The 26,887-nt window shown below is 42.1% G+C and overlaps 1 protein-coding gene across 1 annotated transcript in view; it reads right to left on the reverse strand.

Annotated features, from left to right (window-relative positions):
• Positions 1 to 26,887, reverse strand: part of LOC124596086 (retinol dehydrogenase 10-like) — a 102,259-nt gene that overhangs the window by 46,578 nt on the left and 28,794 nt on the right. Inside the window, exon 4 of the mRNA XM_047135080.1 lies at positions 22,677 to 22,871. Coding sequence (XP_046991036.1) covers positions 22,677 to 22,871 — 195 coding nt within the window. The remainder of the gene's footprint in view (positions 1 to 22,676; positions 22,872 to 26,887) is intronic.

Here is a 26,887-nt window from a genome sequence, read left to right on the forward strand (position 1 = left end):
GGAAGTGGCATCAATGGTTACAAGGCTGGTTTCCTGTTAGTTTTGGTGTCTGGCTTAGTAATCAAGTTTTCTCCCTAATGATACACAGCAATGCTGGTGTGGCTGCTGTGGGTATTCGCTCTTCACGTTGACTTCGTCTCTGAAAACATCCATTTGAGAATGCAAGTCCTCATCACATGGGGAGAAGAAAATTAGGATTGACTTATGCCTGATACCTCGTACAGAAGATTTAGCCTCTTAGCTCAAGGACAGCTTACATTATTTGAAAACAGAGTAGATACAACATCTTTATATGAATAACAGCAATATTAATTTGTGTAGAACGCTACTCACCACATAGAGGAGGCACTGAACAGCAGACCAGCACATTTAAAAATAAACTGTCAATTATTATTCAGCTTTCACGCAAAGTCAAAAGATAAACAAACACACGCACACTGATACATGTGCAAGTTACATACACATGACCAAAACACCCTTTGGGTGCTGTGGCCTGACTATAGTGCATCCGTGTATTTCTTTATCTGGGGACAGACCTTGCCCAAACACTAAATAAGACCCAACAGTCTACTTTTCATTGTGCACATATACTACTCAGTGTCTCTTCTGAGTTGTGAATAGTAATCTATCCTAATTCATATTGTTATTCCATTACAACTGTCCCATTCTTCTCTTAATATGAGGATAATGCTGCTGCTATTACTCTCTTTGTTATGTTTCAGATACCTTCTGGCACTCACTATCCTGCCCAAATGAAGCTGTTAAAGAGTAGAATTTTGAAGGTGACTGAATGGACTGTTGTAGGCATCCAAGTGCAATCCAGTTACACTTTTATCTTGCCTATGTATTTGAAAAATCTTGTATTGAATTTTCATACACATCCTACCATATTATGTTTTTACTGTATTAAGAATGAACTGATTTAATGGAAATAGTGTATATTTTGACTGTATCTAAACAATGAATTTTATCACTGAATCAGTGGATAAATAAGTTTTAATTAAAAATTGTCAGTCATGTGGTAAAAAAACCTAAACTTAGGTATATCACTAGTTACCTGAGTAGCATTAAAAACTAATGCCATGCCACCTACACCCATATTCTGCAAACCACCGTAAGTTCAAATTCAGTCTTAACGGTTGCCATTTAGAAATGTACAAATGGTCAGCACGTAGCCAAACTCACATATACAGATCATGTATATATAATTTTAAACTGACTTGTTCCAGAATGAGGAGACAAGGTACTGGCAGAAGTAAAGCTATGAGGACAGGTCCTGAGTCATGCTTGGATAGCTCAGATGGTAGAGCACTTGCTTGCAGAAGATAAAATTCCCAAGTTCGAGTCTCAGTCCAGCACACAGTTTTCATCTGCCAGGAAGTTTCTTGACTTGTTCCACTTTGTTCCCAAAAACATTGTGGAATGATCCATGAAACAGGAATATTAGTGACTCACAACTCATTAACTTTTTGTGTATACCAAATGCCCTCTTACCGTGTCCCTTCAGCAAAGTATCGTAGTGACAAATGTAATTCCTGATATTTCCACATTTAGTGAAATACTTTCTGAGTTACAGAAGATTAATTGTATCTCATTATCACTAACACCCATGCTGTAATTAATCTACGTTTTATCAAATAGATGAGCTTGTCTCAACTTGGAGACTCTATGAAACTTAAAAATACCATACTTATTGGCAAGTTCAAATTAAGTGGCACACATTACCTAAATCTAGGTGTCTCCAAATTCCTTTTGGTGTTAATATTCCAAGTGTAAATTGTGGTAAATTTGATGCCAGTCATTCGCATGTCCTGTTGAATTTCTGCTTCCAGAGCTTCAATAAAACCTGAAGGAATAACATAGCAAATAGTAAACAGAGAACTGAATATAAGCTAACATTTTTCAGATATATTTCACACTACTTTACATGCTTAGTATTGTAGCATTACACAAAATTACAGTACCACAGGGATGTGGAGCGAAGCCAGTCTGAATTTTTGGATAGCGGATGCCAGTAGGAATCAAAATTACTAATCTTGTGTAGGTCGACAATGCACAATTTTTAAACTATGGAAACCTGGTGCTACATGCTCCGATTGGCCATGGGATTGCCCTGTTGCCAGATGCTCCGGACAATGCATGTTGTGAATGCTTTGCCTGCCAGAGATCATGATATGTCCAAGGTGGCCTGCATGCTTGGTGGTAGCACACCAGCCTTCCACATGCATAGCTGTATGTCCAGGAGAACATCTTCCAGCAGGCCATGTAAAGTTTCTTGCAAAAAGTGAAGGTAATTTGCCCCAGTAAATTGAGGAGGTAGACGGAGCAGCCAAATCAGATTGTCACCCACAATGCCAGCCCAAATGCTGAGTGAAAATTGTTCTTGGTGCCCATGGACATACGTGACATGAGGATTTACCCTTGCCCAGTAAAAAACATTTTGAGAGCTGTAAAGGCACTCATTTGTAAACAACACAATGGTGGGGAAGTCAGGACCTCATGTAACATGTAGCAGAAACCACCGGCAAAAGCCTAGTGTGTGTTCATAGTCCACCACAGGGCTTAGGTTTTCGACAGGGTGGGAACCAGTGGTCTTCCAGCATCACCGTGATATCCCACTAACGAGCCTGTTTCACCAAGTTGCCAGTGAATTGCTGTAAATGTTTCCATCTTGCTGGGTAATGTTCCTCATACAACCATCAAGGTCATGTCATAAGCTTTTCATAAATCAAATAAGACAGCAACCAGGTGTTGCGGCAACCACATCAAGCGGGTATTTGCCGGGCTTGAGCACTGGAATGATGGTGCTCTCTCGCCATTGCGATGGAAAGATGCCATTGCACCAGATCTGACTGAAGATGATGAGGAGATGTCACTTATAGTTGTACGAGAGTTGTTTGATCATCTGACTGTGGATCTGATATGGCCCCGGAGCTGTGTCGGGACAATGTGCAAGGACACTGAGGAGCTCCCACTGTGTAAATGGAGCATTGTACGGTTCACTGTGACATTCAGTGAACGAGAGGGCTTTCCTTTCCATCCACCATTTGAGGGTGCAAAATGCTGGGGGATAATTCTCCAACATGGAGGCTCAAGTATAGTGCTCAGCAAAGTGCTCGGCAATTTCATTTGAGCTGGTAGATAACACACCATTGATGTTAATGCCAGTGACACCTGTCGGGGTGTGGTATCCACAAACAAGTCTGATCTTTGTCCAGACTTGGGAAGGTGACGTATGGCACCCAACTGTCAAGACTTTCCAGACGGAGCAGCCAAATCAGATTGTCACCCACAATGCCAGCCCATTTGGTTTCCACCCTGTCGAAAACCTAAGCCCTGTGGTGGACTATGAACACACACTAGGCTTTTGCCGGTGGTTTCTGCTACATGTTACATGAGGTCCTGACTTCCCCACCATTGTGTTGTTTACAAATGAGTGCCTTTACAGCTCTCAAAATGTTTTTTACTGGGCAAGGGTAAATCCTCATGTCACGTATGTCCACGGGCACCAAGAACAATTTTCACTCAGACTTTCCCAACATTCCTGTTTCCGTCTTTTTATATCCTGGTGAACACGGGCACAGATCCGTTTAAAGCTATTAGGTGCTCTAGGGAAGGGTGCTAGTTATGTTGCTGTGGAGCTCAGCCTCAGCGATTTCCAGTGACCACCAAGGTACTGACTTTCGCCGGGGGCACCCTAAAGAATAAGGGATTATGAAACTTGAAACTTCCTGGCAGATACTGGCAGAAGTAAAGCTGTGAGTACCGGGCGTGAGTTGTGCTTTGGTAGCTCAGATGGTAGAGCACTTGCCCGCGAAAGGCAAAGGACCCGAGCTCGAGCCTTGGTCGGGCACACAGTTTTAATCTGCCAGGAAGTTTCATATCAGCACACACTCCGCTGCAGAGTGAAAATCTCATTCTGGAATAAGGGATCATGTTTTCCGCTGCAGAAACAATCGTTCTAGTGACCTGCTCAAATACCACATCGATGGTACCATGTGGGGAGATTAAGCTTTGACAACAGAGGTAGAAGCTTCCCAGTCTGCCTTGTTTATAGCCCATCTTGGTAGACGCCTGGGGGAGTGGCACTGGGGGAGTGGCGCTGGGGGGGAGTGACAGGAAGATGGGAAAGTGGTCACTACCACACAAGTGATCGTGGGCTCTCCAGTGGGCAGATGGGAGAAGTCCTGGATTGCAGAGGGATAAATAAATGGACAAGTAAGTGCCATGAGCCACACTGAAATGTGTGGGGGCTCCAGTATTTAAGAAGCAGAGATCGAGTTGAGACAGGAAAGTTTTGACATCTCTACCTCAGACAGTAAGCACAGTCCCACCCCACAAGGAGCTAAGGGCATTAAAATCTCCCAAAAGTAGGAAAGGTTCAGGGAGTTGATGAATCAGTGCAGCAAATGCATTCAGGGAAACTGCACCATCTGGAGGAAGAAATATATTGTGTCGTCCTTATCCTGACAGCTTCAAGAGGGATTTGAAGGCGCACAGGCTCACTGCATACTGAGTTCAGGACACAGACACTAACTTCTCCTGACACTCTATTATAGTAACTACAGTTTTTGTAATATCCCCTACAGCTACGGAAGGCAGGGGGTCCGCATTGCCAGGAACCAGGTTTACTAGAGGGCAATGCAGAAAGCAGGTGTAAAGCTTAACAGTTGCCGTAGCTCAGCCAGGTGGTGGAAAAAACTGCAGCAATTCCACTGAAGGATGTCGTTATCATGAGGCTGGGAAGGTATGAAGCATTCAAGGAGGCAGGTTACGCTTCAGGGTCACCTGCTGCCACTGACTGATTATTTGTATCCATTCCTATTGTGGATGAGGCATCAGTGAAATCCAGGTCCTCAGGGGACACTAGGATCTCCACTTCATCCTCAGGTGCAGAATTGGTGGGGAGTGGTGGTGTTGGGACCACCAGAGGGTTCTTTTTCTTAACAAACTTCTTTGTTTGCTTGTCCTCTCGCTTCTCTTTAGGGTCTTGCTGGGAGGACTTCTCCAAAGTGGCTTCAGGCATGGAGGAAGACCGTGAAGCTCTTCGTCCAGCAGCTTTTGGCTCCTTTAACCACTGGCGAGTGTCTGCTGTGGCATTAGTGGAGACCTTGGGAGAGAGGGTCCCAAGGGTTCAGAGGAGGCTGTTGCTTCTCTGGCTAGGGGGAGGGGGTTGATGTCCCCTGCGTTTGGGGAGAGCCTTGCTCCCAAAGTAGGCACTCTGGGAGCAATGGAAGGAGATTTTCCCTCAACCACCAGGAGGGGCAGATGTATTCTGGAAGCCCTGAGGGCCCTCTGTTCGTAGGACAGTGTGTGGTATGACTGGTACTTGCGACGGCGATGGTAATGTAGTTGCCGCATATGTGGACATTAACCGAACAGGGTGTAATCATTCAAATTTATGTTTAGCCTCTTGGTAAGTCAACTGGTCTGGGGGTCTTGTACTCCATGACTTTCCACTCCTTTTGAAGTACAGTGTAGTCTGGCAAGCAGGGAGAGTGCCGGAGTGCTGCTCTCCACAGTTGATACAAATGAGAGGAGGCACACATGGAGTATCTGTATACAGTGGACGTCCGCAGTCTCCACATGTGGTGCTGGAACTGCAGCGGAAAGACATGTGCCCAAATTTTCAGCACTTTAAAGCACTGCATAGGGGGACTATGGTTTAACATCATAGTTATAAACCATCATCTTGACCTTTTCAGGTAATGAATCACCCTCAAAGGCCAAGATGAAGGCATTGGTAGCAACCCTGTTGTCTTTGGGTCCCCTGTAAATGCGTCAGATGAAATGAACACCCCGCCATTCTGGATTGGCATGGAGCTCGTGGTGAAATGGCAAGAGGAGCTCATGATGGAAAATAATCCCCTAGACCATGTTGAGGCTTTTATGGGGAGTGACAGAAACAGAAATATCACCCAGCTGGTCACAAGTGAGTAACACCAAGTACCGGGCTGGGGATGCTGTCTAAATCAAGACTTCACCGTTTCTCATCTTGGACAGCATTGTCACTTCCCCAAACTTGTTCTTAACATGTTCAACAAAAAACTGAGGTTTTGTAGGTAGACAGGAGTCCCTGTCCTTTCTGCTGCAGACTAAATACTGAGGCAAATATGACTCTCTTCTTTCTGTGGCCCTACATTCCTCCCATGGTGTTGCGAGGGAGGGAAACGATTTAGGGTCATATCTGTCAGCATTGTACTCAATCTTGCCCTTCTTAGAGACTGCTGGCACCATATGGTCACCAGCAAAAGATCACTTAATCCGCTTCATTGCAAGTCATCTGCCCTGATGCCACCCACTCTGATCAGGGGCTCTCCCCACGGGTGCCACCCAGCAATAGAAAAGGCCATCTGGCATGATGGCTGTCGCTGGGAGTCCTGATACCGCAGGAAGACAGGCATCTACTCCTTGGCATACATGGGGAATTTATAGCTCAGGCATCAGCAGTGCGGTCCCTGTGTTGTCAGGGGGTTACCACCAAATGGGTGCATGATGACCCCGCCACAACAGGCTGGCTACGTGCACGGGGTGCAGAGAAATCCAATCTTATCATGGTGGGCAAAAGAGGATAGGAGGTGACAGAAGAAGAAGACGTATCCCGGAAAGTGTCCTTGCCCAAAGGTGGAGATGCAAAGCCACAAGAAGAGGTTCAGGAGATCAAAGCTAAGGGCACTATGGATAACTCATGCACCATGTAAGGCGTCCATCCCCATATGGCCTGCACGTCTGTAGAATTTGGAAAGTGGCAGGTAAAACCCATAAAATGGGACCTGAACTTATAGGGCCAAAAAGTGTGAGAGTCCATTTAGTCACCTCTTACAACAGGCAGGGATACCTCGAGCCTATCTAACCCCCGGACCTGCAGGGGCCAATAAATGTGGGAAACTAGAAGACGTTGTGTGTTAAACTTCTACTTAAAAAATTAAAAATGAGTATTTGATCAACAAATATGGACACTACTAATCCAACAAGTTCAAAAAAAAATTAATATACTTGAAATACATGAAATTTATTGCAGTTGTCAATATAAACCACTATCAGCTGTATTAGGGAATGATTACAATGAAATTTTGTGACAGACCAGGACTCAAACCCAGATATCTGAAAGAATATTGCATTGTTCTTAACAACACAGCCACTGCTAAGTTGTTATTGTTGTGGTCTTCAGTCCAGAGACTAGTTTGACGCAGCTCTCCAGGCTACACTATCCTGTGCAAGCCTCTTCATCTCTGAGTAACTACTGCAACCTACATCCTTCTGAATCTGCTTAGTGTACTCATCTCTTGGTCTCCCTCTACAATTTTTACCCTCCACACTGCCCTCCAGTACTAAACTGGTGATCCCTTGATGCCTCAGAATATGCCCCACTAACCAATCCCTTCTTCTAGTCAAGTTGTGCCACAAACTCCTCTTCTTCCCAATTCTATTCAATACCTCCTGATTAGTTATGTGATCTACCCATCTAATCTTCAGCATTCTTCTGTAGCACCACATTTCGAAAGCTTCTATTCTCTTCTTGTCTAAACTATTTATTGTCCATGTTTCACTTCCACACATGGCTACACTCCATACAAATACTTTGAGAAACGAATTCCTGACACTTAAATCAATACTCGATGTTAACAAATTTCTCTTCTTCAGAAACGCTTTCCTTGCCACTGCCAGTCTACATTTCATATCCTCTCTACTTCGACCATCACCAGTTATTTTGCTCCCCAACTAGCAAAATTCATCTACTACTTTAAGTGTCCCATTTCCTAATCTAATTACCTCAGCATCACCTGATTTAATTCAACTTCATTCCATTATCCTTGTTTCGGTTTTGTTGATGTTCATCTTATATCCTCCTTTCAAGACACTGTCCATTCCCTTCACCTGCTCTTCCAACTCCTTTGCTGTCTCTGACAGAATTACAATGTCATCGGCGAACCTTAAAGTTTTTATCTCTTCTCCATAGATTTTAATACCGACTCTGAATTTTTCTTTTGTTTCCTTTGCTGCTTGCTCAATATACAGATTGAATAGCATCGGGAAGAGGCTACAACCCTGTCTCACACCCTTCCCAACCATTGCTTCCCTTTCATGTCCCTCGACTCTTATAACTGCCATCTGGTTTCAGTACAAATTGTAAATAGCCTTTTGCTCCCTGTATTTTACCCCTGCCACTTTCAGAATTTGAAAGAGAGTATTCCAGTCAACATTGTCAAAAGCTTTCTGTAAGTGTACAAATGGTAGAAACGTAGGTTTGCCTTTTCTTAATCTAGCTACCAAGATAAGTCGTAGGGTCAGTATTGCCTCACGTGTTCCAATATTTCTACGGAATCCAAACTGATCTTCCCCGAGGTCGGCTTCTACCAGTTTTTGCATTCGTCTGTAAAGAATTCGCGTTAGTATTTTGCAGCTGTGACTTATTAAACTGATAGTTCGGTAATTTTCACATCTATCAACACCTGCTTTCTTTGGGATTGGAATTATTATACTGTTCTTGAGAAGTCTGAGGGTATTTCACCTGTCTCATACATTTTGCTCACCAGAGAGTAGAGTGTTGTCAGGACTGTCTCTCCCAAGGCTGTCAGTAGTTCTAATGGAATGTTGTCTACTCCCGGGGCCTTTTGACTTAGGTCTTTCAGTGCTCTGTCAAATTCTTCGCACTGTATCATATCTCCCATTTCATCTTCATCTACATCTTTTTCCATTTCCATAATATTGCCTTCAAGTACCTCCCCCTTGTATAGATCCTCTATATACTTCTTCCACCTTACTGCTTTCCCTTCTTTGCTTAGAACTGGGTTTTCATCTGAGCTCTTGATATTCATACAAGTGGTTCTCTTTTCTCCAAAGGTATCTTTAATTTTCCTGTAGGCAATATCTATCTTACCCCTAGTGAGATAAGCCTCTACATCCTTAAATTTGTCCTCTAGCCATGCCTGCTTAGCCATTTTGCACTTCCTGTCGATCTCATTTTTGAGACGTTTGTATTCCTTTTTGCCTGGTCTATTTACTGCATTCTTATATTTTCTCCTTTCATCAATGAAATTCAATATTTCTTCTGTCACCCAAGGATTTCTACTAGCCCTCGTCTTTTTACCTACTTGATCCTCTGCTGCCTTCACTACTACATCCCTCAGAGCTACCCATTCTTCTTCTACTGTATTTCTTTCCCCCATTCTTGTCAATTGTTCCTTTATGCTCCCCCTGAAACTCTGTACAACCTCTGGGTCTGTCAGTTATCCAGGTCCCATCTCCTTAAATTCCCACCTTTTTGCAGTTTCTTCAGTTTTAATCTACAGTTCATAACCAATAGATTGTGGTCAGAGTCCACATCTGCCCCTGGAAATGTCTCACAATTTAAAAGCTGGTTCTTAAATCTCTGTCTTACCATTATATAATCTATCTGAAACCTGTCAGTATCTCCATGCTTCTTCCATGTATACAACTATCTTTTATGATTCTTGAACCAAGTGTTAGCTATGATTAAGTTGTGCTCTGTGCAAAATTCTACCAGGCGGCTTCCTCTTTCATTTCTTTTACCCCCAATCCATATTCCCCTGCTACGTTTCCTTCTCTCCCTTTTCCCACTATCGAATTCCAGTCACCCATGACTATTAAATTTTCGTCTCTCTTCACTATCTGAATAATTTATTTCATTTCATCATACATTTCTTCAATTTCTTCGTCATCTAAATTTATAAATGTAAAAAATAAAAACATTAAAATGCTGCTATTGAACTGCTATTTCCAGAACAAATTATTCAAATCAATAGATAAAGGAAAGAACATTAGAATATCAAATGTATCACAGATGTTGAAGGTTGAAGTCATTAAAACTTACAGTGATTAAAAGGAATAATGGTAGAATGCACTCACTCTCTCTCTCTGTCTATCTGTCTTCTTGTGTGTGTGTGTGTGTGTGTGTGTGTGTGTGTGTGTGTGTGTGTGTGCGTGTGTGTGTGTACGTGTTGTGAGGCACATCACCATCTCATTCAAGAAAACGTGTGTGATGGACAGTAGGAGTACCAAACCCTCTTAAAATGGCCAAAGATCTGGCAGTGGGAAATACTTAACCTGCTTTTATTCGGACAGAAGCAGCTTATAGCGGGAGTATTAATGTACATACTGCTGGTAACTCGAAATGTAGCTGAGCTATGTTGGTGGAGTGTGACTTACAGGAAAAGATACATGACTAGAACAAGTTGTACATATTTTCACTGTGAGAAAAGATACCTGTCTATCTGTGGTGTTACTGGTTCCTAATTGAACAATACTGTGGCATCCTGACCATACTGAAGATACTATTTTGCTGTCTGAACTAATTCATAACTTCATGCAATTGTCAACACTGCAACAATGATGAGTTTTGACTGCTGTAAGTTATTATATTCTTCACCTAGAGCCAAGAAAATATATTTAAAATAAGTAACATCCGTAACAACAAATTAAAAGTGTCAATTAGTCTGTGAGTCAAACAGTAATAATTTTCAGTAGAATTTTCATCTGAGCCACAATATAAATTAATATGAGACAGTTCCTGATTAAGTTGATTGAAGTCCAAGCACTACTCAGGTGATAAGATATGTTTAGAAAGCAAAGTTCCAGTAAGCCTAGTGATGATGGACAACCACAATTTTGTAGCACACAGTAAACAGACATAGCAATCAGAATCCACATGTAAGAGATGAGTCAGATAACAGTAACTGAGCAAGAACCCACTGCCAGGCAGCCTCATATTTACCCTCTCTGGAAGTTCAAGGGATTGGCCTGTGTTATCAGCCATGTTTCTGCTGCAGGCACCCTTGCTGGACATGGACAATGTTATGCATATTGATTAGTTAGTATCTTCCATCCACACATGAACATGCAGGAGCTGGGTGATGTCAAGACAGAAGTCTCTTAGAAGATGTAGAGAGACACTAGTGACAATGGTGCTACATTTGGAAATTTTTGCATAGGTGTGGACATGTTCCTGTAGGATGCAGCAGGTCCAGTGATTCACCCATCACAGGTGTGTCCTACAACTAACAGGAAGGGAGGACCAGGCGGTCATCTTCTGTGACCTGGGAATGGAGAGAGCTACGATGTGATTGCAATGGTGGTACTGATGGTGGACTTCCTGCTGAGGGATGATGCTAACCAGTGTGCCACAATCCAAGTTGTTTGTTGTGCTGGCTCAGCTTCCCATGTGTTATAGCCACCAACACCACATGGCACCACTACTTTTCTACCACAGAGAGAGAGATTCATCCTGGATTCCATTCAAATGTCCATGTCCTCATCGAGATATCAACTGTGGCTGGATCCTCATTTGTCACCTCTCATGCAAAAGCATTGTGGTACCATTTTCCAACAGGACAATGTTCATCCACACATGAAATGTCTCTATGAATTGTGTGTGTGTTGCTGAGATACTCCTGAGATTCCTAGAGCTGAATGTGTGTGGACCAGCTTGGACTTCAACTCTAACCTGTTACAACTGTTGTGGGCTGCCTTACATCAGGAGAGGATACGATCATTTCATAACACTGTTCTCAACCAAATCAGTGCATGCATCCAGACCACAGTGGGTGCAACATCACACTGACAAATGGGCTCATACTGCCAAGTTCTTTGTAAATTTAATTCGATAGTATAATCACTGAAATAACGTCATATATCCTCTTAACCCATAAAGTTTCTCCTCCTTTTCAGTAGGCTTCACTTTGTCAGACTGTGTATTTTACATATATACAGGGTGGTCGGAAAACGTGTAAAACACTCTTAGGGGTGTTGCAGGGCAGGTTGCACCCTGACATAAATGTTAGGGAAAAGTTCGATACGTTGCACAGTTTATGAGTTATTAAGCACTGAATGTAGCCAATCGGGGCGTCACGCGCTCCCATTCAAGCGGCCTGCCAGGGGCGGTGTTACCTAACAAGTGCTTTGTTTGGTTAGCAGAAATTTGAATTCACGTTCACATTGACCTTATTGGCTAAAGTCAATGCTAAATAACTCGGAAAGGGCGCAACATATCGCATTTTTTTCTTAACATTTATGTCTCAGTACAATCTGCCGTACAACATCACAACAAGCGTATCAGACATTTTCTGACCATCCTGTGTGTGTCTATATATATATATATATATATATATATATATATATCATTCCACGCGGGAAAAATATATTTAAAAACAAAGATGATGTGACTTACCAAACGAAAGCGTTGGCACGTCGATAGACACAAAAACAAACACAAACATACACACAAAATTCAAGCTTTCGCAACCAACGGTTGCTTTGTCAGGAAAGAGGGAAGGAGAGGGAAAGACAAAAGGATGTGGATTTTAAGGGAGAGGGTAAGGAGTCATTCCAATCCCGGGAGCGGAAAAACTTACCTTAGGGGGAAAAAAGGACAGGTATACACTCGCGCACACACACACATATCCATCCGCCATACACAGACAGAAACAGACATTTGTAAAGATATATATATATATATATATATATATATATATATATATATATATATATATATATATAAAATCAAAGATGAGGTGACTTACCGAACAAAAGCGCTGGCAGGTCGATAGACACACAAACAAACACAAACATACACGCAAAATTCAAGCTTTCGCAACAAACTGTTGCCTCATCAGGAAAGAGGGAAGGAGAGGGGAAGACGAAAGGAAGTGGGTTTTAAGGGAGAGGGTAAGGAGTCATTCCAATCCCGGGAGCGGAAAGACTTACCTTAGGGGGAAAAAAGGACAGGTATACACTCGCACACACGCACATATCCATCCACACATACAGACACAAGCAGACATATATTTGGTCTTTAAATATGTCTGCTTGTGTCTGTATGTGTGGATGGATATGTGCGTGTGTGCGAGTGTATACCTGTCCTTTTTTCCCCCTAAGGTAAGTCTTTCCGCTCCCGGGATTGGAATGACTCCTTACCCTCTCCCTTAAAACCCACTTCCTTTCGTCTTCCCCTCTCCTTCCCTCTTTCCTGATGAGGCAACAGTTTGTTGCAAAAGCTTGAATTTTGCGTGTATGTTTGTGTTTGTTTGTGTGTCTATCGACCTGCCAGCGCTTTCGTTCGGTAAGTCACCTCATCTTTGATTTTATATATAATTTTTCCCACGTGGAATGTTTCCTTCTATTATATATATATATATATATATATATATATATATATATATATATATATAATAGAGGGAAACATTCCACGTGGGAAAAATATATCTAAAAACAAAGATGATGTAACCTACCAAACGAAAGCGTTGGTATGTTGATAGACACACAAATGAACACAAGCACTGACACAAAATTCAAGCTTTCACAACCCACATTTGCTTCATCAGGAGAGAGGGAAGGAGAGGGAAAGACAAAAGGATGTGGGTTTTAAGGGAGAGGGTAAGGAGTCATTCCAATCCCGGGAGCAGAAAGACTTACCTTAGGGGGAAAAAAGGACAGGTATACAACTGCGCACACACACACATATCAATCCACACATATACAGACACAAGCAGACATTTTTAATGGCAAAATATATATGCGACGTCTGTTCTTTTGGACATGTCTGAAAGAACAGACACCACATATATGTTGAAGGTTGAAGTTATTAGTCACTGAGCTGGAGAAAGCTGAGAAGCATGGCAGGGTAATGTGGGAGTAGCTGAAGGGAGAGCAGGGAGGGGCAGGGTGTCATGGACAATGGAAACGAACAGTTAAATATGTGACCTGCATGATTTACTGGAACTATCAGGGGAAGATTTATATGAATGTGTGGTGTCCATTCTCTCAGACATGTCTGAAATAACAGACACCAGGCAGAATCCACAGATATGAAGATTTAATCTTTTTATGTTGCTGTTTGGGATTGGATGCATCATTACATGAATGCATCCTTCACTCACACCAATACATGATTAAATCAGATAGCAGTGTAAATAATTTAGATTAGATTATGGCAATGAACTAATAGAATACTAAAAGGAATATCATGAAAATCTAAAAAAGAATAGTACTGTAAGAGCTACGTAAAAAATAAAAAAAATAAAACCTTTCAAAACTAGGAATGTGTAGAGATTTTCTGAATACAAGTCCATTGCCTTTATCATTGTGCTACCTCACTTGGCAAAGCACAAAGGAAAAGAACTGATAAAATTGCAACATGATAGAGGATACCTCGTACGGCATATTGCGCAGCACAGAAGGGGACCATGTTAGGCTCTGGTCTGAGAGAGTTCCCTGATACCAGCGTCACCACATGGCCACGACCTTTTTCAATCATGGCGGGTAGGAATGCCTCCAGGGTCTGAAAAAGAGCACAGTACTGACATTATGTGTGTGCACTATTTACTTCTTAAAATCTGGAAGAATAGAAACAGGTTGCTATGTGTTTTCATTCTAAGTGAAGTGTTATGACAAACACAAGTTTGGATGATTTGTCATCAGGCAACATGACATAGGCCTTAGTAGTATGACCAAGCTAAAATTCTGGGCTGACAGCCGTAAATTATGATTTTTGTTTGTATCCTTAAGTATTTTGGTTGAATGCTTCTGTGAAGGCCATGGCTGATTTCCTCTCCCCATACTTTCTCAACTAAGTTATCACTCGATCTTTAATGACATGTGTTCCAGTGAAATTTTTTTGGTAGTTTTTGGAAGTAAATTTGATTTCAATATGCCATTGACTTACATGATGACATATTGATAAGATAATAAACTTGGGTAGTTTCTTCACATTATTGTTTTAATACACCAATATGGAATCCTAACTGCTTGAAGTGTAGTAATTTTAATTTATTTTTGTTATAAGGCTCTCAGCAAAGATGTGTACTATTTATTCAATTTTCCATAAGTCTGTTGCTCAGTATGCCATAAACGGAAGAAGTGTGTTTCCCAATTATATCAGTTTTGTGGATAAATAATGCAGCTGCAGCCTTGTTCTTAATGAATGCTGGCTGTCCTTTTATACCACAGTGTTTGAGTAATCTGCAAGAAAAGCTGTTTCAGTTTTAGGCCTATACAAGCTGACAAAAGTCATGGAATAGCAGCACAGAGGCAACACAAAGAAATGTTTCTTGATGTTCATAGAGGCCAATCCAATGAGAGAGGCCCAAACTTCCAATAATAGGTCCTAGCAGGTACAGCAGCTTACTGCTTAACACACTTGCACACCTGGCTCAGGAAGCCAGAGATCTTGAGCTAGTGAGAGGAGCTGTCATTTGCACTCATGTGAAGAGTTTTCCAATGTGATTATGGCTGCACGACAAATTAACAGAATGTGAATGCGGAATGGTAGTTGAAGCTAGACACATGGGACATTCCATTTTTGAAATCATTAGGAAATTGAATATTCTGAAATCCACAGTGTGAAGAGTGTGCCGAGAATACCAAATTTCAGACATTGTCTCTTACCCACCAAGGACAATGTTGTGGCGGGTGGCCTTCACTTAATGACTAAGAGCAGTTGCTTTTGCGTAGAGTTGTCAGTGCTAACAGAGAAGCAACACTGTGTGATATAACCATACATCTCAATATAGGACACACAACCAGGGGTGATTCTAGAAGTCGGTCAAGGGGGGGTTAATGGGGAAGGGGGGGAGGGGGGGAGGGGGGGGGGGAATGAAATATTGCTTAACAAAAGGAGAGTTGGGGTCCTCCACCTCCAAACTGGTAAAATTTGGTGTTGCTTAAAGTAGTTTTTGGCAACTGTTTTGGAGTTCAGGATTAAAAAAAAAAAAAAAAAAACTTAGCTATTTTAACATTGGAGATTTTATAAATTACATATACCATAAAAAACGTCAACTTACAACAAAAAAGGTTTCATTAATTTCTGGATGCAGAAGATGAATGAATGTAAAAACTTTAACTTGATATATATATATATATATATATATATATATATATATATATATATATATATATATATATATATGTTCGGATATTTGCAAGAGCCAATCCATTTTTCTCACCCGCCCCATTGTGTTACGCAAAGAAGACTATTCATCTCAAAGTAGAGAAGCTTCATTCAGGAGTGCTTGTGGTGACAGGAATAGTCCCAAATATTTGAAGTAAAACATACACATCTGGGAAAAAACTGCTTGTCACAGTTCTTTAAAGCTTCAGTTGCTGTTTCAGTCTTTTATTTTCATCAACCCACTTTTTCATCCATAGTTTCATCTCTCTTTTCATTAAAAGCGAAGAACTCTCCAAAAACTGTCACTATAATTGGCTTTGACAAATTCCTCTTACTCCCACGTGTAGTTTATATCTACCAGTCGGTAGGTGGCGTGCGTCCGCTGGTGTTGTCAGCACTGCAACGCATCTACAGAAAGTGTGTGCACGGGAAAATAATACGATTTGACACAGATGTCCGGCGATTTTGAAGTTTTTGTATGGGGTCCGCAATTTAAGTGTTGGTAGGCATACCCAGCATATTTAGCTTTCTTGATTATTGTAAGAGGTACATTAATATACACCCAATGTATATTAATAAATAATAAGATGCCCATTTTAAGTTAAATGATATTTACTGGTTTGGATAGTAAGCTATTTGCCACTCTTATTCTTTTGTTAAAATGTGTTTGAAATACATCGCAACCTATATTGCTACATAATTATATTAAAAAAATGATTGAAACTGTTGAAGTAATATATCTGCTGATTTCTGAAGTCATTTTGGCCAATGCAATATGGTAATATGGTACTCCATTGGATGATTCGGGGGGAGGGGGGGGGGGGTGTCTATAGCCCCCCTTTGCCTCTGCCCCTGCACACAACGAACGTATCTCTTATGACAGTATGGCGCAATTTAGTATTAATGGACTATGACTGCAGACAAGCGACGTGACAGCTTTTACTGCATCACATGACCTGCAGCACCTTCCCTGGGCTCGTGACCATACTGGTTGGACCACAGATGACTGGAAAACCATGGCCTGATCGGATGAGTCCCAACTGTAGTAGGTAAGAACTAGTAGTAGGGTTCAAGTTCGCACAGACTCCAGGAATCCGTGGACTCAGGTCATCAACAAAGTGACGTGCAACCTGGTGGTGGCTCCGCAATGGCGTGGGCTGTGTATACACGGAATGGACTGAGTCCTCTGGTCCAACTGAACCGATCATGGACTGGAAATGGTTATGTTCAGCTACGTGGAGACCATTTGCAGCCATCCACGAACATCGTGTTCCAAACAATGAAGTACTTTTTATGGATGACAATGTGCTGTGTCACCTGGCCACAATTGTTCGAGACTGGTTTGAAGAACAATCTGGACAATGGCCTATGCAAGTGAATAACACGGCCACCCAGATCACCCGAAACGAATCCCATAGAACATTTATAGGACATAATCATGAGATCAGTTTGTGCACAAAATCCTGAAGGCAATGCTTTTTAAACCACAGACAGCTAGAGAGGTTGCATGGCTCAGTACTTCTGCAGGAGATTTCCGAGTCCTTGCTGAGACCAAGCTATACCGAGCTGCTACACACACTGGGCAAAAGAAGGTCTGACATGATATTAGGAGGTGTCCCTTGACTTTTGTCACTTCAGTGGACTTAACAGTTAATTACTTCTGCTTGCTAGTTTTGAATCATGCTGAATTAAGCAGAATGTGTGTTTGACATTTTCTACCACTGCATAATGGAGATGGTAATTGATTAATTCGTTAGTTAATTTCCTTATTTCTCTCACAGGGCTGAAGAAAAGTTGATAAATAGTAGAAGTAAGGATTGGCTGTAAGTAGACGAAGAACAAAAAACTCCATCTCGAGCAATTGCCTAGCAGTAACTGCATTGCATGTCATTTGAACAAAAAACGGTTACTGATATTCTTATTACAACATGCAGTCTTTTACTGACTGTCATCCCACAAGGAAGTTAAATAGGTGACTATTAGAGGTGGGGAGGTGGTACCTATATTACCTTCATGTAATGTTATTATGTGGTTACTGAGCACAACACTGATCATCTCCACACTAGAGATGGGCAGGAGATCTTTGTACTCAAGAACGAAAAGGAATCAAAAACGAATACAAGAATAAAAAACTTTAACAAGTAGGTACAGCAATCCGCTATTTTTTCATTTTTAAGAAAACTATTTACGTACCTTTATTAAGTTAAAGAAGGATGTCGACTGTTTGTCTACGATAAGTTGACGACTGGTGCAGTGGCTGTCGGGAACAGTCGCGCCTCGCACTGACACTTCCGTCGGATGGGCAATCACTTAACTTGTTGACATATTCATACTAGAGAGTTTTACCTACAACTTACGTATTATATATTTTTCGGTGTGCAACTTACAACATTATGAATCGGAAGTCAAAAACTGACTTTTAGAATCTGTTTGCACATTGCATTTATTGATCACAGGACAGCAGTAATGTGTTGACTGTACGTGAAAGAATTGTCAAAATGATGTTCACTAAAGAGCAGTCATTTGTGTTTGATTCAAGATCATCATCATCATCACATGAGGGCGTGGTATTGATGATAACTTCATTGATGGCCATTTCCAATATTCCACCTTGTGTCCAATATTCTTGCTCCAGTTGCTGTGCTTTCTTGCAGTAACTTCGCCAGCACTGTGCAGTAACTGAAAGGAAAGTGGCAACAACAAGATTCTGCAATTCTTCTTCGACATGTCACCAGTGACATCATTCTCCCTGAAATTGTGTTTTATTTTGGCCCATGCTGATTGTGTCAGATTTAGATCGCAGCTGTTTATTAAGCATTATATATATTTTCTGGCTATAAACTTCAGCCACTGAAGTAAGCAGCTATCACTTCAGAGCACGATTCCAATACTTCACTAGAAGACGAATTCCTTCCTATGTACAAGCAAAGACTTTGAAACACCCTGTATCTAGAGGACCTTTGAACAGCTTTGCTGTGAGTGTTCTACACATATTCTTGCCATGAACCGCTATCAGTACTAGATATGAAATGAAATGATCGTCTAGCATCGATGGTCGGGAGGCCCTGTCCGTGAAAGTTCGGCCACCGGATTGCAGGTCTTATTCCAGGTGACGCCATATTGAGCGACTTGAGTGACGGTGATGGAGGAGGACAACACAACACCAGCCCACGAGCGGAGAAAATCTGCAACCCGGCTGGGAATCGATCCTGGGCCTGCCGCATAGTAGGCAAACATTATCACTCAGATATGCAGGCAGACAGTACTGGACACACTTCTTACTAATATGTTGGCATGAAGGGAAACACTGACATATCTAACAAATGGAGTCGACACATTCTCTACAATTTAGATGGGCATATGGGCATCTGCTGTCACAATTAACAACCATCACAGTACTATAAATGATTATTTTGTGAGTACGGAGAGGACACATAAACGTGTCCTGGAAACTGTTTTTGACATTTTGAGAAAATATGATCAGAGCAGCAATGAGATAATTAGAAAACTATCTAAAATGGGCCTTAACACGTGAAAAAATTCGTTAAAGGCAACACCGATTAGCCCCGTTAGTGGATCCTCAATTTTTCATTTATTTGGATGAGACGTTGTTCAGCCTTTAGAGGCAAGTGAACTTACAGAAAAAAGTCTCTGTTATGCATCAGAAAATTCTCATCAGTACGATCAACAGCCATTGCATTATGTTAAGACCAATGTTTGGTGTGCATTTCTGGAACAATTTTATTTTTGTCCACCCTGTACTTGCCACTTGATTCATAAGACCTAGCTTAGCGCCCACTGCTTCGCTCACGTAGACTGCACGATCTGCACATTTTTTTGTCCTTTTTTAATCTAATTTTTATGTTTTTCACGAATTGCAACATCTTCTAAACTTTTCACGCTAATCAAAGCCATAGAAACATGGTCTTTTCCGAATGTACTTCTGACCAGAAAACGAATATGCTAGCTGTAGTCCTAGATTTTTGTTAATCATGTCTTTTGCCTTCTTGTGGTAATATTAACATAGAAACTTTCATCCACTAACTCATATTTCTTTATATCTCACCGAGAAGCGAAATACCAATTTTCATAAATTTAGTTTTAAAAATTTTTAATATAACAAAATATTTTCTTAAAAACTTTCATTCCTTACTTTACTCCCTTAGTGGTAGAATTTTCAAAAATACTGAAACACGTATTTTTTTTTTTATTTCTGACTAATGAGGAGGTGTGTCCAGTGGTGGATTGACTTTTTGAAACTATGCGTATGGTTATGTTGTTTAAAATCCCAAGTATCGCACACTGCAGTCATTCACCCTGGTGGGCCCTCATTTGCAAGCAATTGATGAAAACAATTTCAGAGTTTTGCGTGCAACTGAACAGTGTAAAATAATATCTGTTGCGTGCACTGATTGAGTGCTGTAATGTGTAGGGTAAAGGTTTCATGTGCAAGAGGTTATGAGCTCGAATCACATCATGTGCATTAAATTCCTTTATTTTTAAATTCTTATCAGAATGATTGATCATCGTTTTTATTCAATTAATTGATTTAAATGTAATTTCTTGTTTATATTCCCTTGTCACATAATTGTAATCATAATATCAACTTCTTCATGTTTCAGTTGCATAATGTGCTGGAAAACCGTCATGCTGAAGCCACATACGATGTCGAGCATCCAGGGCAACATCCTGCTTTAATACTGGTAGTTGCTGTTCCAAATACGTTCAATACTTGCGTCCATTCAATGTGCCGTCGATAAAATACGGACCAATGAGCTTGTTTCTCGTGATGCCACACCATACGTTAACCCACCATGGATGTTAATGGTCAGCCTCCCGTAACCAGTGGGGGACTGTCTACACTCCAGCAATGCGTGTTATGCCGGTTAACGCTTCCATGATTTGTGAATGAAGACTCATCGGAAAATAGTACCTCGGCAAAGAACGTGGGGATCACGTGTGTTTGTTGACGTGCCCATTCACAAAGCACTACTCGTTTATGGAAATCACCCCTTGAAGTACTTGATGCAGTGACACATGGTATGGATGGTAGTTATGACGATGCAGTATCGTAACAATACCTCCAACGGTCATACCCAGAATCGCTGTGTAACTTCCGGACGCTGCTAGTGCAGCTATTTCATTAGCTTGTTTGCTTCATTTCCGTTTCCTGGTCTGTACGCTGTCAGCAGACATAAAGGCGTTCACATCCTTGTAAAAGAACGAATGAGAGCGAGCTTTCTCCATAAAATGCTCGATATACAAGACAACAGCAGTCTCAAATATTCATGATCCATGGAACTAGTATTAATCTAATCTAATCTCATCAACATCTCTCCTACGTTCTCCGTAAATCAGGATCATTTCTTTTTTTTCTTCTGTGGTTATAGCATTCACCGCCCACTTGCACATCTGTTTTCCAAATGATAGGTAGGAGTGCGCAAATATTGTAATGTCTAGAGCCACTATCTATTCTACATTTGTACAACACGTGAACTCCTCCCTCGGTGTACTGCCTATTATGATATGTCAAAGTTCACTACACGGCCACAGTGACGTGTCGAGTAATCCAGTGTTCAATATGTTGGAGGAATAGAACATTGTGAATGGGGTTTCCAATTAGAAGTTATGAAATTCTGGTCTGTCCTACCCTTGTAGTACAGAGGTGGGGTTCCACGTGGTATTGGATATTCAAGGGTCATTGAGTGGCATGTCGTAAATTAAAATTGTGTAGCCATTTCTATGCCTCCGCTTACAGCGCCTTTTATGGTGAAACAAAGAAAAAGTTTGAGACAAAACATATTTAGATATTGCTGTAGAATTGTAATCTGCAATAAAAAAACGGGGCTTCCCATTGAAGATTTTAAAGGTATCCCCTGCCGCCCACGCACGAGGTGGGTAGCGGTTTGAGTGCATTTAGTTGGATGTACCCTTCTGAGACAAACGAACTAGAATTAAAACCTTTTTTGGTTGCAATGTGCAGTTTCCGAGATATTTAAAAGCCTTCAGTTAAAATAAAACACCTTTTACAGGGTGTATATTAATAAAACTGACAAACAGCAGGGACGGATTCCTGGCCAGAAATGTGGGAAAAAAGGTCCCATGAACATATGTCTGGAAATGGTCGAGAGGTGACACAGCTATACCAATACAAGTACCCTTACAGACACCAACCACATCACACAACATTTCAAGACCCTTTTCTGGTGTTTGTCTTATCATGGGTTGTCTCAGACTGACAAACCTGCAGGGAAGCTGCGAACTGTGTGTACACCAGATTTGGAGGACTGGGTTCTACAGGATATTGAGACAAACCCTAATACAAGCTCCAGGCAAGTGGCCTGCCAGTACAGTGTAAGCCAAAGTACGATTACGGGTATACTGAATGACAACCGCTACTATCCGTATCATTTGCATCAAGTGCAAGGATTATCAGCAGCATATTTTCTTCTACGGGAAGGATGTTGTCGACAGTTTTTGCATTAGACCATCACAACTGTGGGATTTCTGTCATCAGTCGTTTTTACTGGCATCATCAGTCTGCATAATCATCATCTCTGAGCTACAGACACAGCACTGGTCTGAGGAACTTTCCTTCATCAGCGTCATCTACCATGGCAACTGTGCATTTCCTGACACTTTTTCACAGGACCTTTTTTCATTCATTTACAGTCTGAATTTGCCATTGCAGTTTGTTGGTTTTACTAATGTTCAACCTGTATAGATATATCCATAGTGATGGTGAACGAGTGATCTAATGTTGAAGACTGACCCAGCAGAGGGAGTAGAGGCTGGCGGCCACGGTGCGCTCGATGAGCTCCGGCGACTGCTGCAGCAGCGGTAGGCGTGGCGCTAGTGCCCCCGCCCCGCCCACCAGCAGCGTGACCACGCCCACGTCGCGCCTCATCCGTGCCGCTGCCACCTGCACCTCATCGCGGTTCGATGCGTCCACTGCGTACCCCGTCGCCTGCAGTGGGAGGAGGCTCCGTGCCGCAACAAGTTCGATCAATAGGAAGTTTTATAAAAGGTTGTTCAAGGTTGAATGAGTTTTGTAACCAGCAATTCTGGATTTCTTGAAGAAAAAATATAAAGCTGGCATTTGAAGAGATGGGGCTGTGGCGCACACACACTGATTGCTTTCACTAAAGCATCTGAGTGCATTCCTCGTGAGTCCTGACTCCAAAAATTAAAATAAACTCTAAGACAAAAAAAGACACATCACGGTTTCAACTGAGTGGGACGGGTATCAGTAAATGTGTTGTACATGTACAGACAAACGAATGATTATAATTTCAGAAAGGTGAGATGATTTACTCAAGAGAAAGAGCTTCATAAACAGAGCAAGCAAGAAACGCATTGGTCCACCTCTTCCCCTTACAGTTATTCGGCTTGGCATTTTGGCACGGTTTTGACGATCTAACGCATCAAAAATGATTCAAATGGCTTTAAGCACTATGGGACTTAACATCTGGGGTCTTCAGTCCCCTAGACTTAGAACTACTTAAACCTAACTAACCTAAGGACACCACACATGTCCATGCCCAAGGCAGGATTCGAACCTGTGACCGCAGCAGCAGCGTGGTTCCGGACTGAAGTGCCTAGAACCGCTCAGTCACAGCGGCCGGCTCTAACACATCAATTGGACAGTATATGGCAAGATATTCCTCAAGAGGATATCTGAGGAATATCGTGCCATATACTGTCCAATTGATGCTTCAGATCGTCAGAATTTGGGCTGGCTGGAGGGCTCTGCCAATAATGGTCCAATCGTTCTTAACTGGAGAGAGATCTGGCGACCTTGCTCGCTAAGGTAGGCTTTGTCAAGCATGGAGAGAAGCAGCAGAAGTTCTCGCCATGTGCGGGCAGGCATTATCCTACTGAAATGTAAGCCCAGGATGGTTTGCCATGAAGAGCAACAAAACAGGGCGTAGAATATCATCGACGTACCGCTATGCTGTAAGTGTGCTGCAGATGATGACCGAAGGGGTCCTGCCATGAGAAGAAACTGCATGCCTGATAAACACTCCTGGCTGTCTGGCCATGTAGCGAGAGACAGTCAGGCTGGTATTCCACCGCTGTCTGGGGCATCTCTGAACACTTCTTCAATGATCATTCAGTCTCAGTTCAAAGCAGGACTCATCACTGAAGAAAAGTCGACTCCAGTCAATGAGGTCCAGGCCAAAGACGTGTCTGGAGATGGCCACAACAGTGGGACACCATCCTCATTGTCATCCAACAATCAGACTGACGATCTGTGGTCCCATTTCTTTTCATAGCTGGACCCTTACAGCACAGCAGAATGTTGACAATATTCTATGCAGCATTTTGTTGCCATTAATGGCATAACAGGTGCAAATCCACAGAGGTTCAAGAAAAAATTTGAAGAGATTTTTTGACTGTTAGGAAACTGAATGGATTTACTGAATTTTCTCTAAAACTAGTAAATCTGTCATAAAACTAAAATAAAAATGGTAGATGAAATGTATCTATAGTAAAATGCGTAACTGTGTGTCCTCAGAGTCTTTCGTGATGGTATATGTGAATAAAACATTCTCGGTTTTCCAGTAGTGTCAATTCGAATAAAATCCTCGAGCTTTCGATGGCCATCTCCACCATTGTCGTCAGGAGTTCACTGACTGCCGGTTTCTCGCTACGGTTTCTCGCTTATATAGGCATGATGATATCATAAGTAGCCAATCAGATTGAACCAATGCGGCGCGCGCGCGTAAGCTCTTCGAGTGTCCGGTGTGTATGGCGTACCCTGTGACTGTGGCAGCATGCATATTGGACAAACAATTTGCACAGTTGTGGAGCGTTGTACTGAGCACAAGCGCCATATAAATCAAAAGGAGCTTGACAAGTTGGCCATTGCGGAGCATTGCCTAAAAAACAGACATGAAATACAGTTCGAAAATACAAAAGAGTTGGCTCATGCGTCTACATATTGGGACTCTGGTATAAAGGAAATGGCCGAGATTCGTTTAAACAACAACAGTTTCAACAGAGACCAGGGATACACACTCAGCAGGGCATGGGGACAGATGTTGGACATCGAAAGAAAGCAAAGACAGATGCACAACGCGGGAGCAGTAGTTTCAAACGTGGCGCCTGCCCCTGGCGCCACCTGACGTCACTGGTCTGCCACAGGCAATAGCTCCGCCAGCTGCCCCTGTTGACATACGCACGCGCCACATTGGATCGATCTGATTGGCTGCTCATGATGTCATCATGCCTACATAAGAGAGCAACCGTAGTAGCTCTGGCAGTCAGCAAACTCCTGCCGACGATGGCGGAGATGGCCATGAAAGCTCGAGGATTTTATTCAAATTGACGCGGCTGGAAAACCGAGAACGTTTTATTCAAAATGCGTAACTGTTTTATAATGTCATACATTACACTGAGGTGGCCTAAGTCATGGATGACTCCCATTATCGTGTCTGACCTGCTTTAGGCCAGCATAGTGCAGCAACTCAGCGTGGTGTGGACTCAACAAGTCGTCGGATGTCCCCTGCGGAAATATTGAGTCATGCAACCTCTATAAGCCACGTATAATTCAGAAGGTGTTGCTGCTGCAGAATTTTGTGCTCGAGTTGATTTCTCGATTATGTCCTATATATGTTCTATGGGACACACAATTCGATCGAAATGTCCACACCTTCCTTCAAACCAGCTGCGAGTAATTATGGTCCAGTGATATGGCACACTGTTATTTGTAAAAATTCCACTGTTCTTTGGGGACATGTTACCCATGAATGGCTGCAAATGGTCTCCAAGTAACCAAATATAACCATTTCCAGTCAATGATCGGTTCAGCTGGACCAGAAGACCCAGACCATTCCATGTACACGCAGCTTTCACCGTAATGGAGCCAGCACCAGCTTGCACAGTGCCCTGTTGACAACTTGGATATATGGATTTGTGGGGTCTGCTCCACACTTGAACTCTGTTGTCAACTCTTACAAACTGAAATTGGGACTCATCTGATCAGGTCACGGTTTAACAGTCATCTAGATTCCAACCGACAAGGCCGCGAGCCCAGGAGAGGTGCTGCAGGCGATGTCGTGCTATTAGCAAAGGCAGTCGTATCGATCGTCTCTTGCTGTACCCTATTAATGCCAAATTTCGCCACACTATCCTAACGAATATGTTCGTCATACGTCTCCCATTGATTTGTGTGGTTATTTCACGCAGTGTTGCTTGCCTGCTAGCACTGATAATTCTATGCAAATGTCACTGCTCTCAACCGTTAAGTGGAGGCTATCGGTCACTGCATTATCCATGGAGACAGGTAATGCCTGGAATGTGGTATTCTCGGCACACTCTTGACACTATGGATTGCAGAATACCGAATTCCCTAATGATTTCCGAAATGGAATGTCCCATGCATCTTGCTCTAACTACCATTCCGTGATCAAAGTCTGTTAATTTCCCTCAAGTGGCCATAACCACATCAGAAACCTTTTCACATGAATCAACTGAGTACAAATGACAGCTCCGCCAATGCACAGCCCTTTAATACCCTGTACGTGATACCACCGGCATCAGTTTATGAGCACAGCATTATCCCAAGACTTTTGTCACCTCAGTTTATTTGTATTGTACTTTATCAGTTTTGTAGTCTTTGACACAGTTTCCTCAGACATGGCTGGTGAATGACACAGACTTGGTAACAAATGATAATAAATGATTTAACTGAATGAGTTTAGCTTATTTTTAAACATACTAGTGTTATATTTGCAACATCAGACTAACTGAAGCTGCATTAGTTTTTAAACCATCCCGATTTATACTGTCTGTGGTTTCCCAGAGCTATTTCAATTAAGTGCTGGGACGGCCAACCACATCGTGAGTTGATCAATGACGGTAAATTTATTGTGCTGAGTGAAGAGCTATAAAATCTCGAGTATGTTAAACACAGCACGTGCACAGAAATAGGGACTGTGGTGCAGTCTGAAGTAATCAGATTCGCCACGTTCACACATT

Source organism: Schistocerca americana, chromosome 1, assembly GCF_021461395.2.
Source record: "Schistocerca americana isolate TAMUIC-IGC-003095 chromosome 1, iqSchAmer2.1, whole genome shotgun sequence".
In the NCBI taxonomy this organism is placed as follows: Eukaryota; Metazoa; Arthropoda; class Insecta; order Orthoptera; family Acrididae; genus Schistocerca; species Schistocerca americana.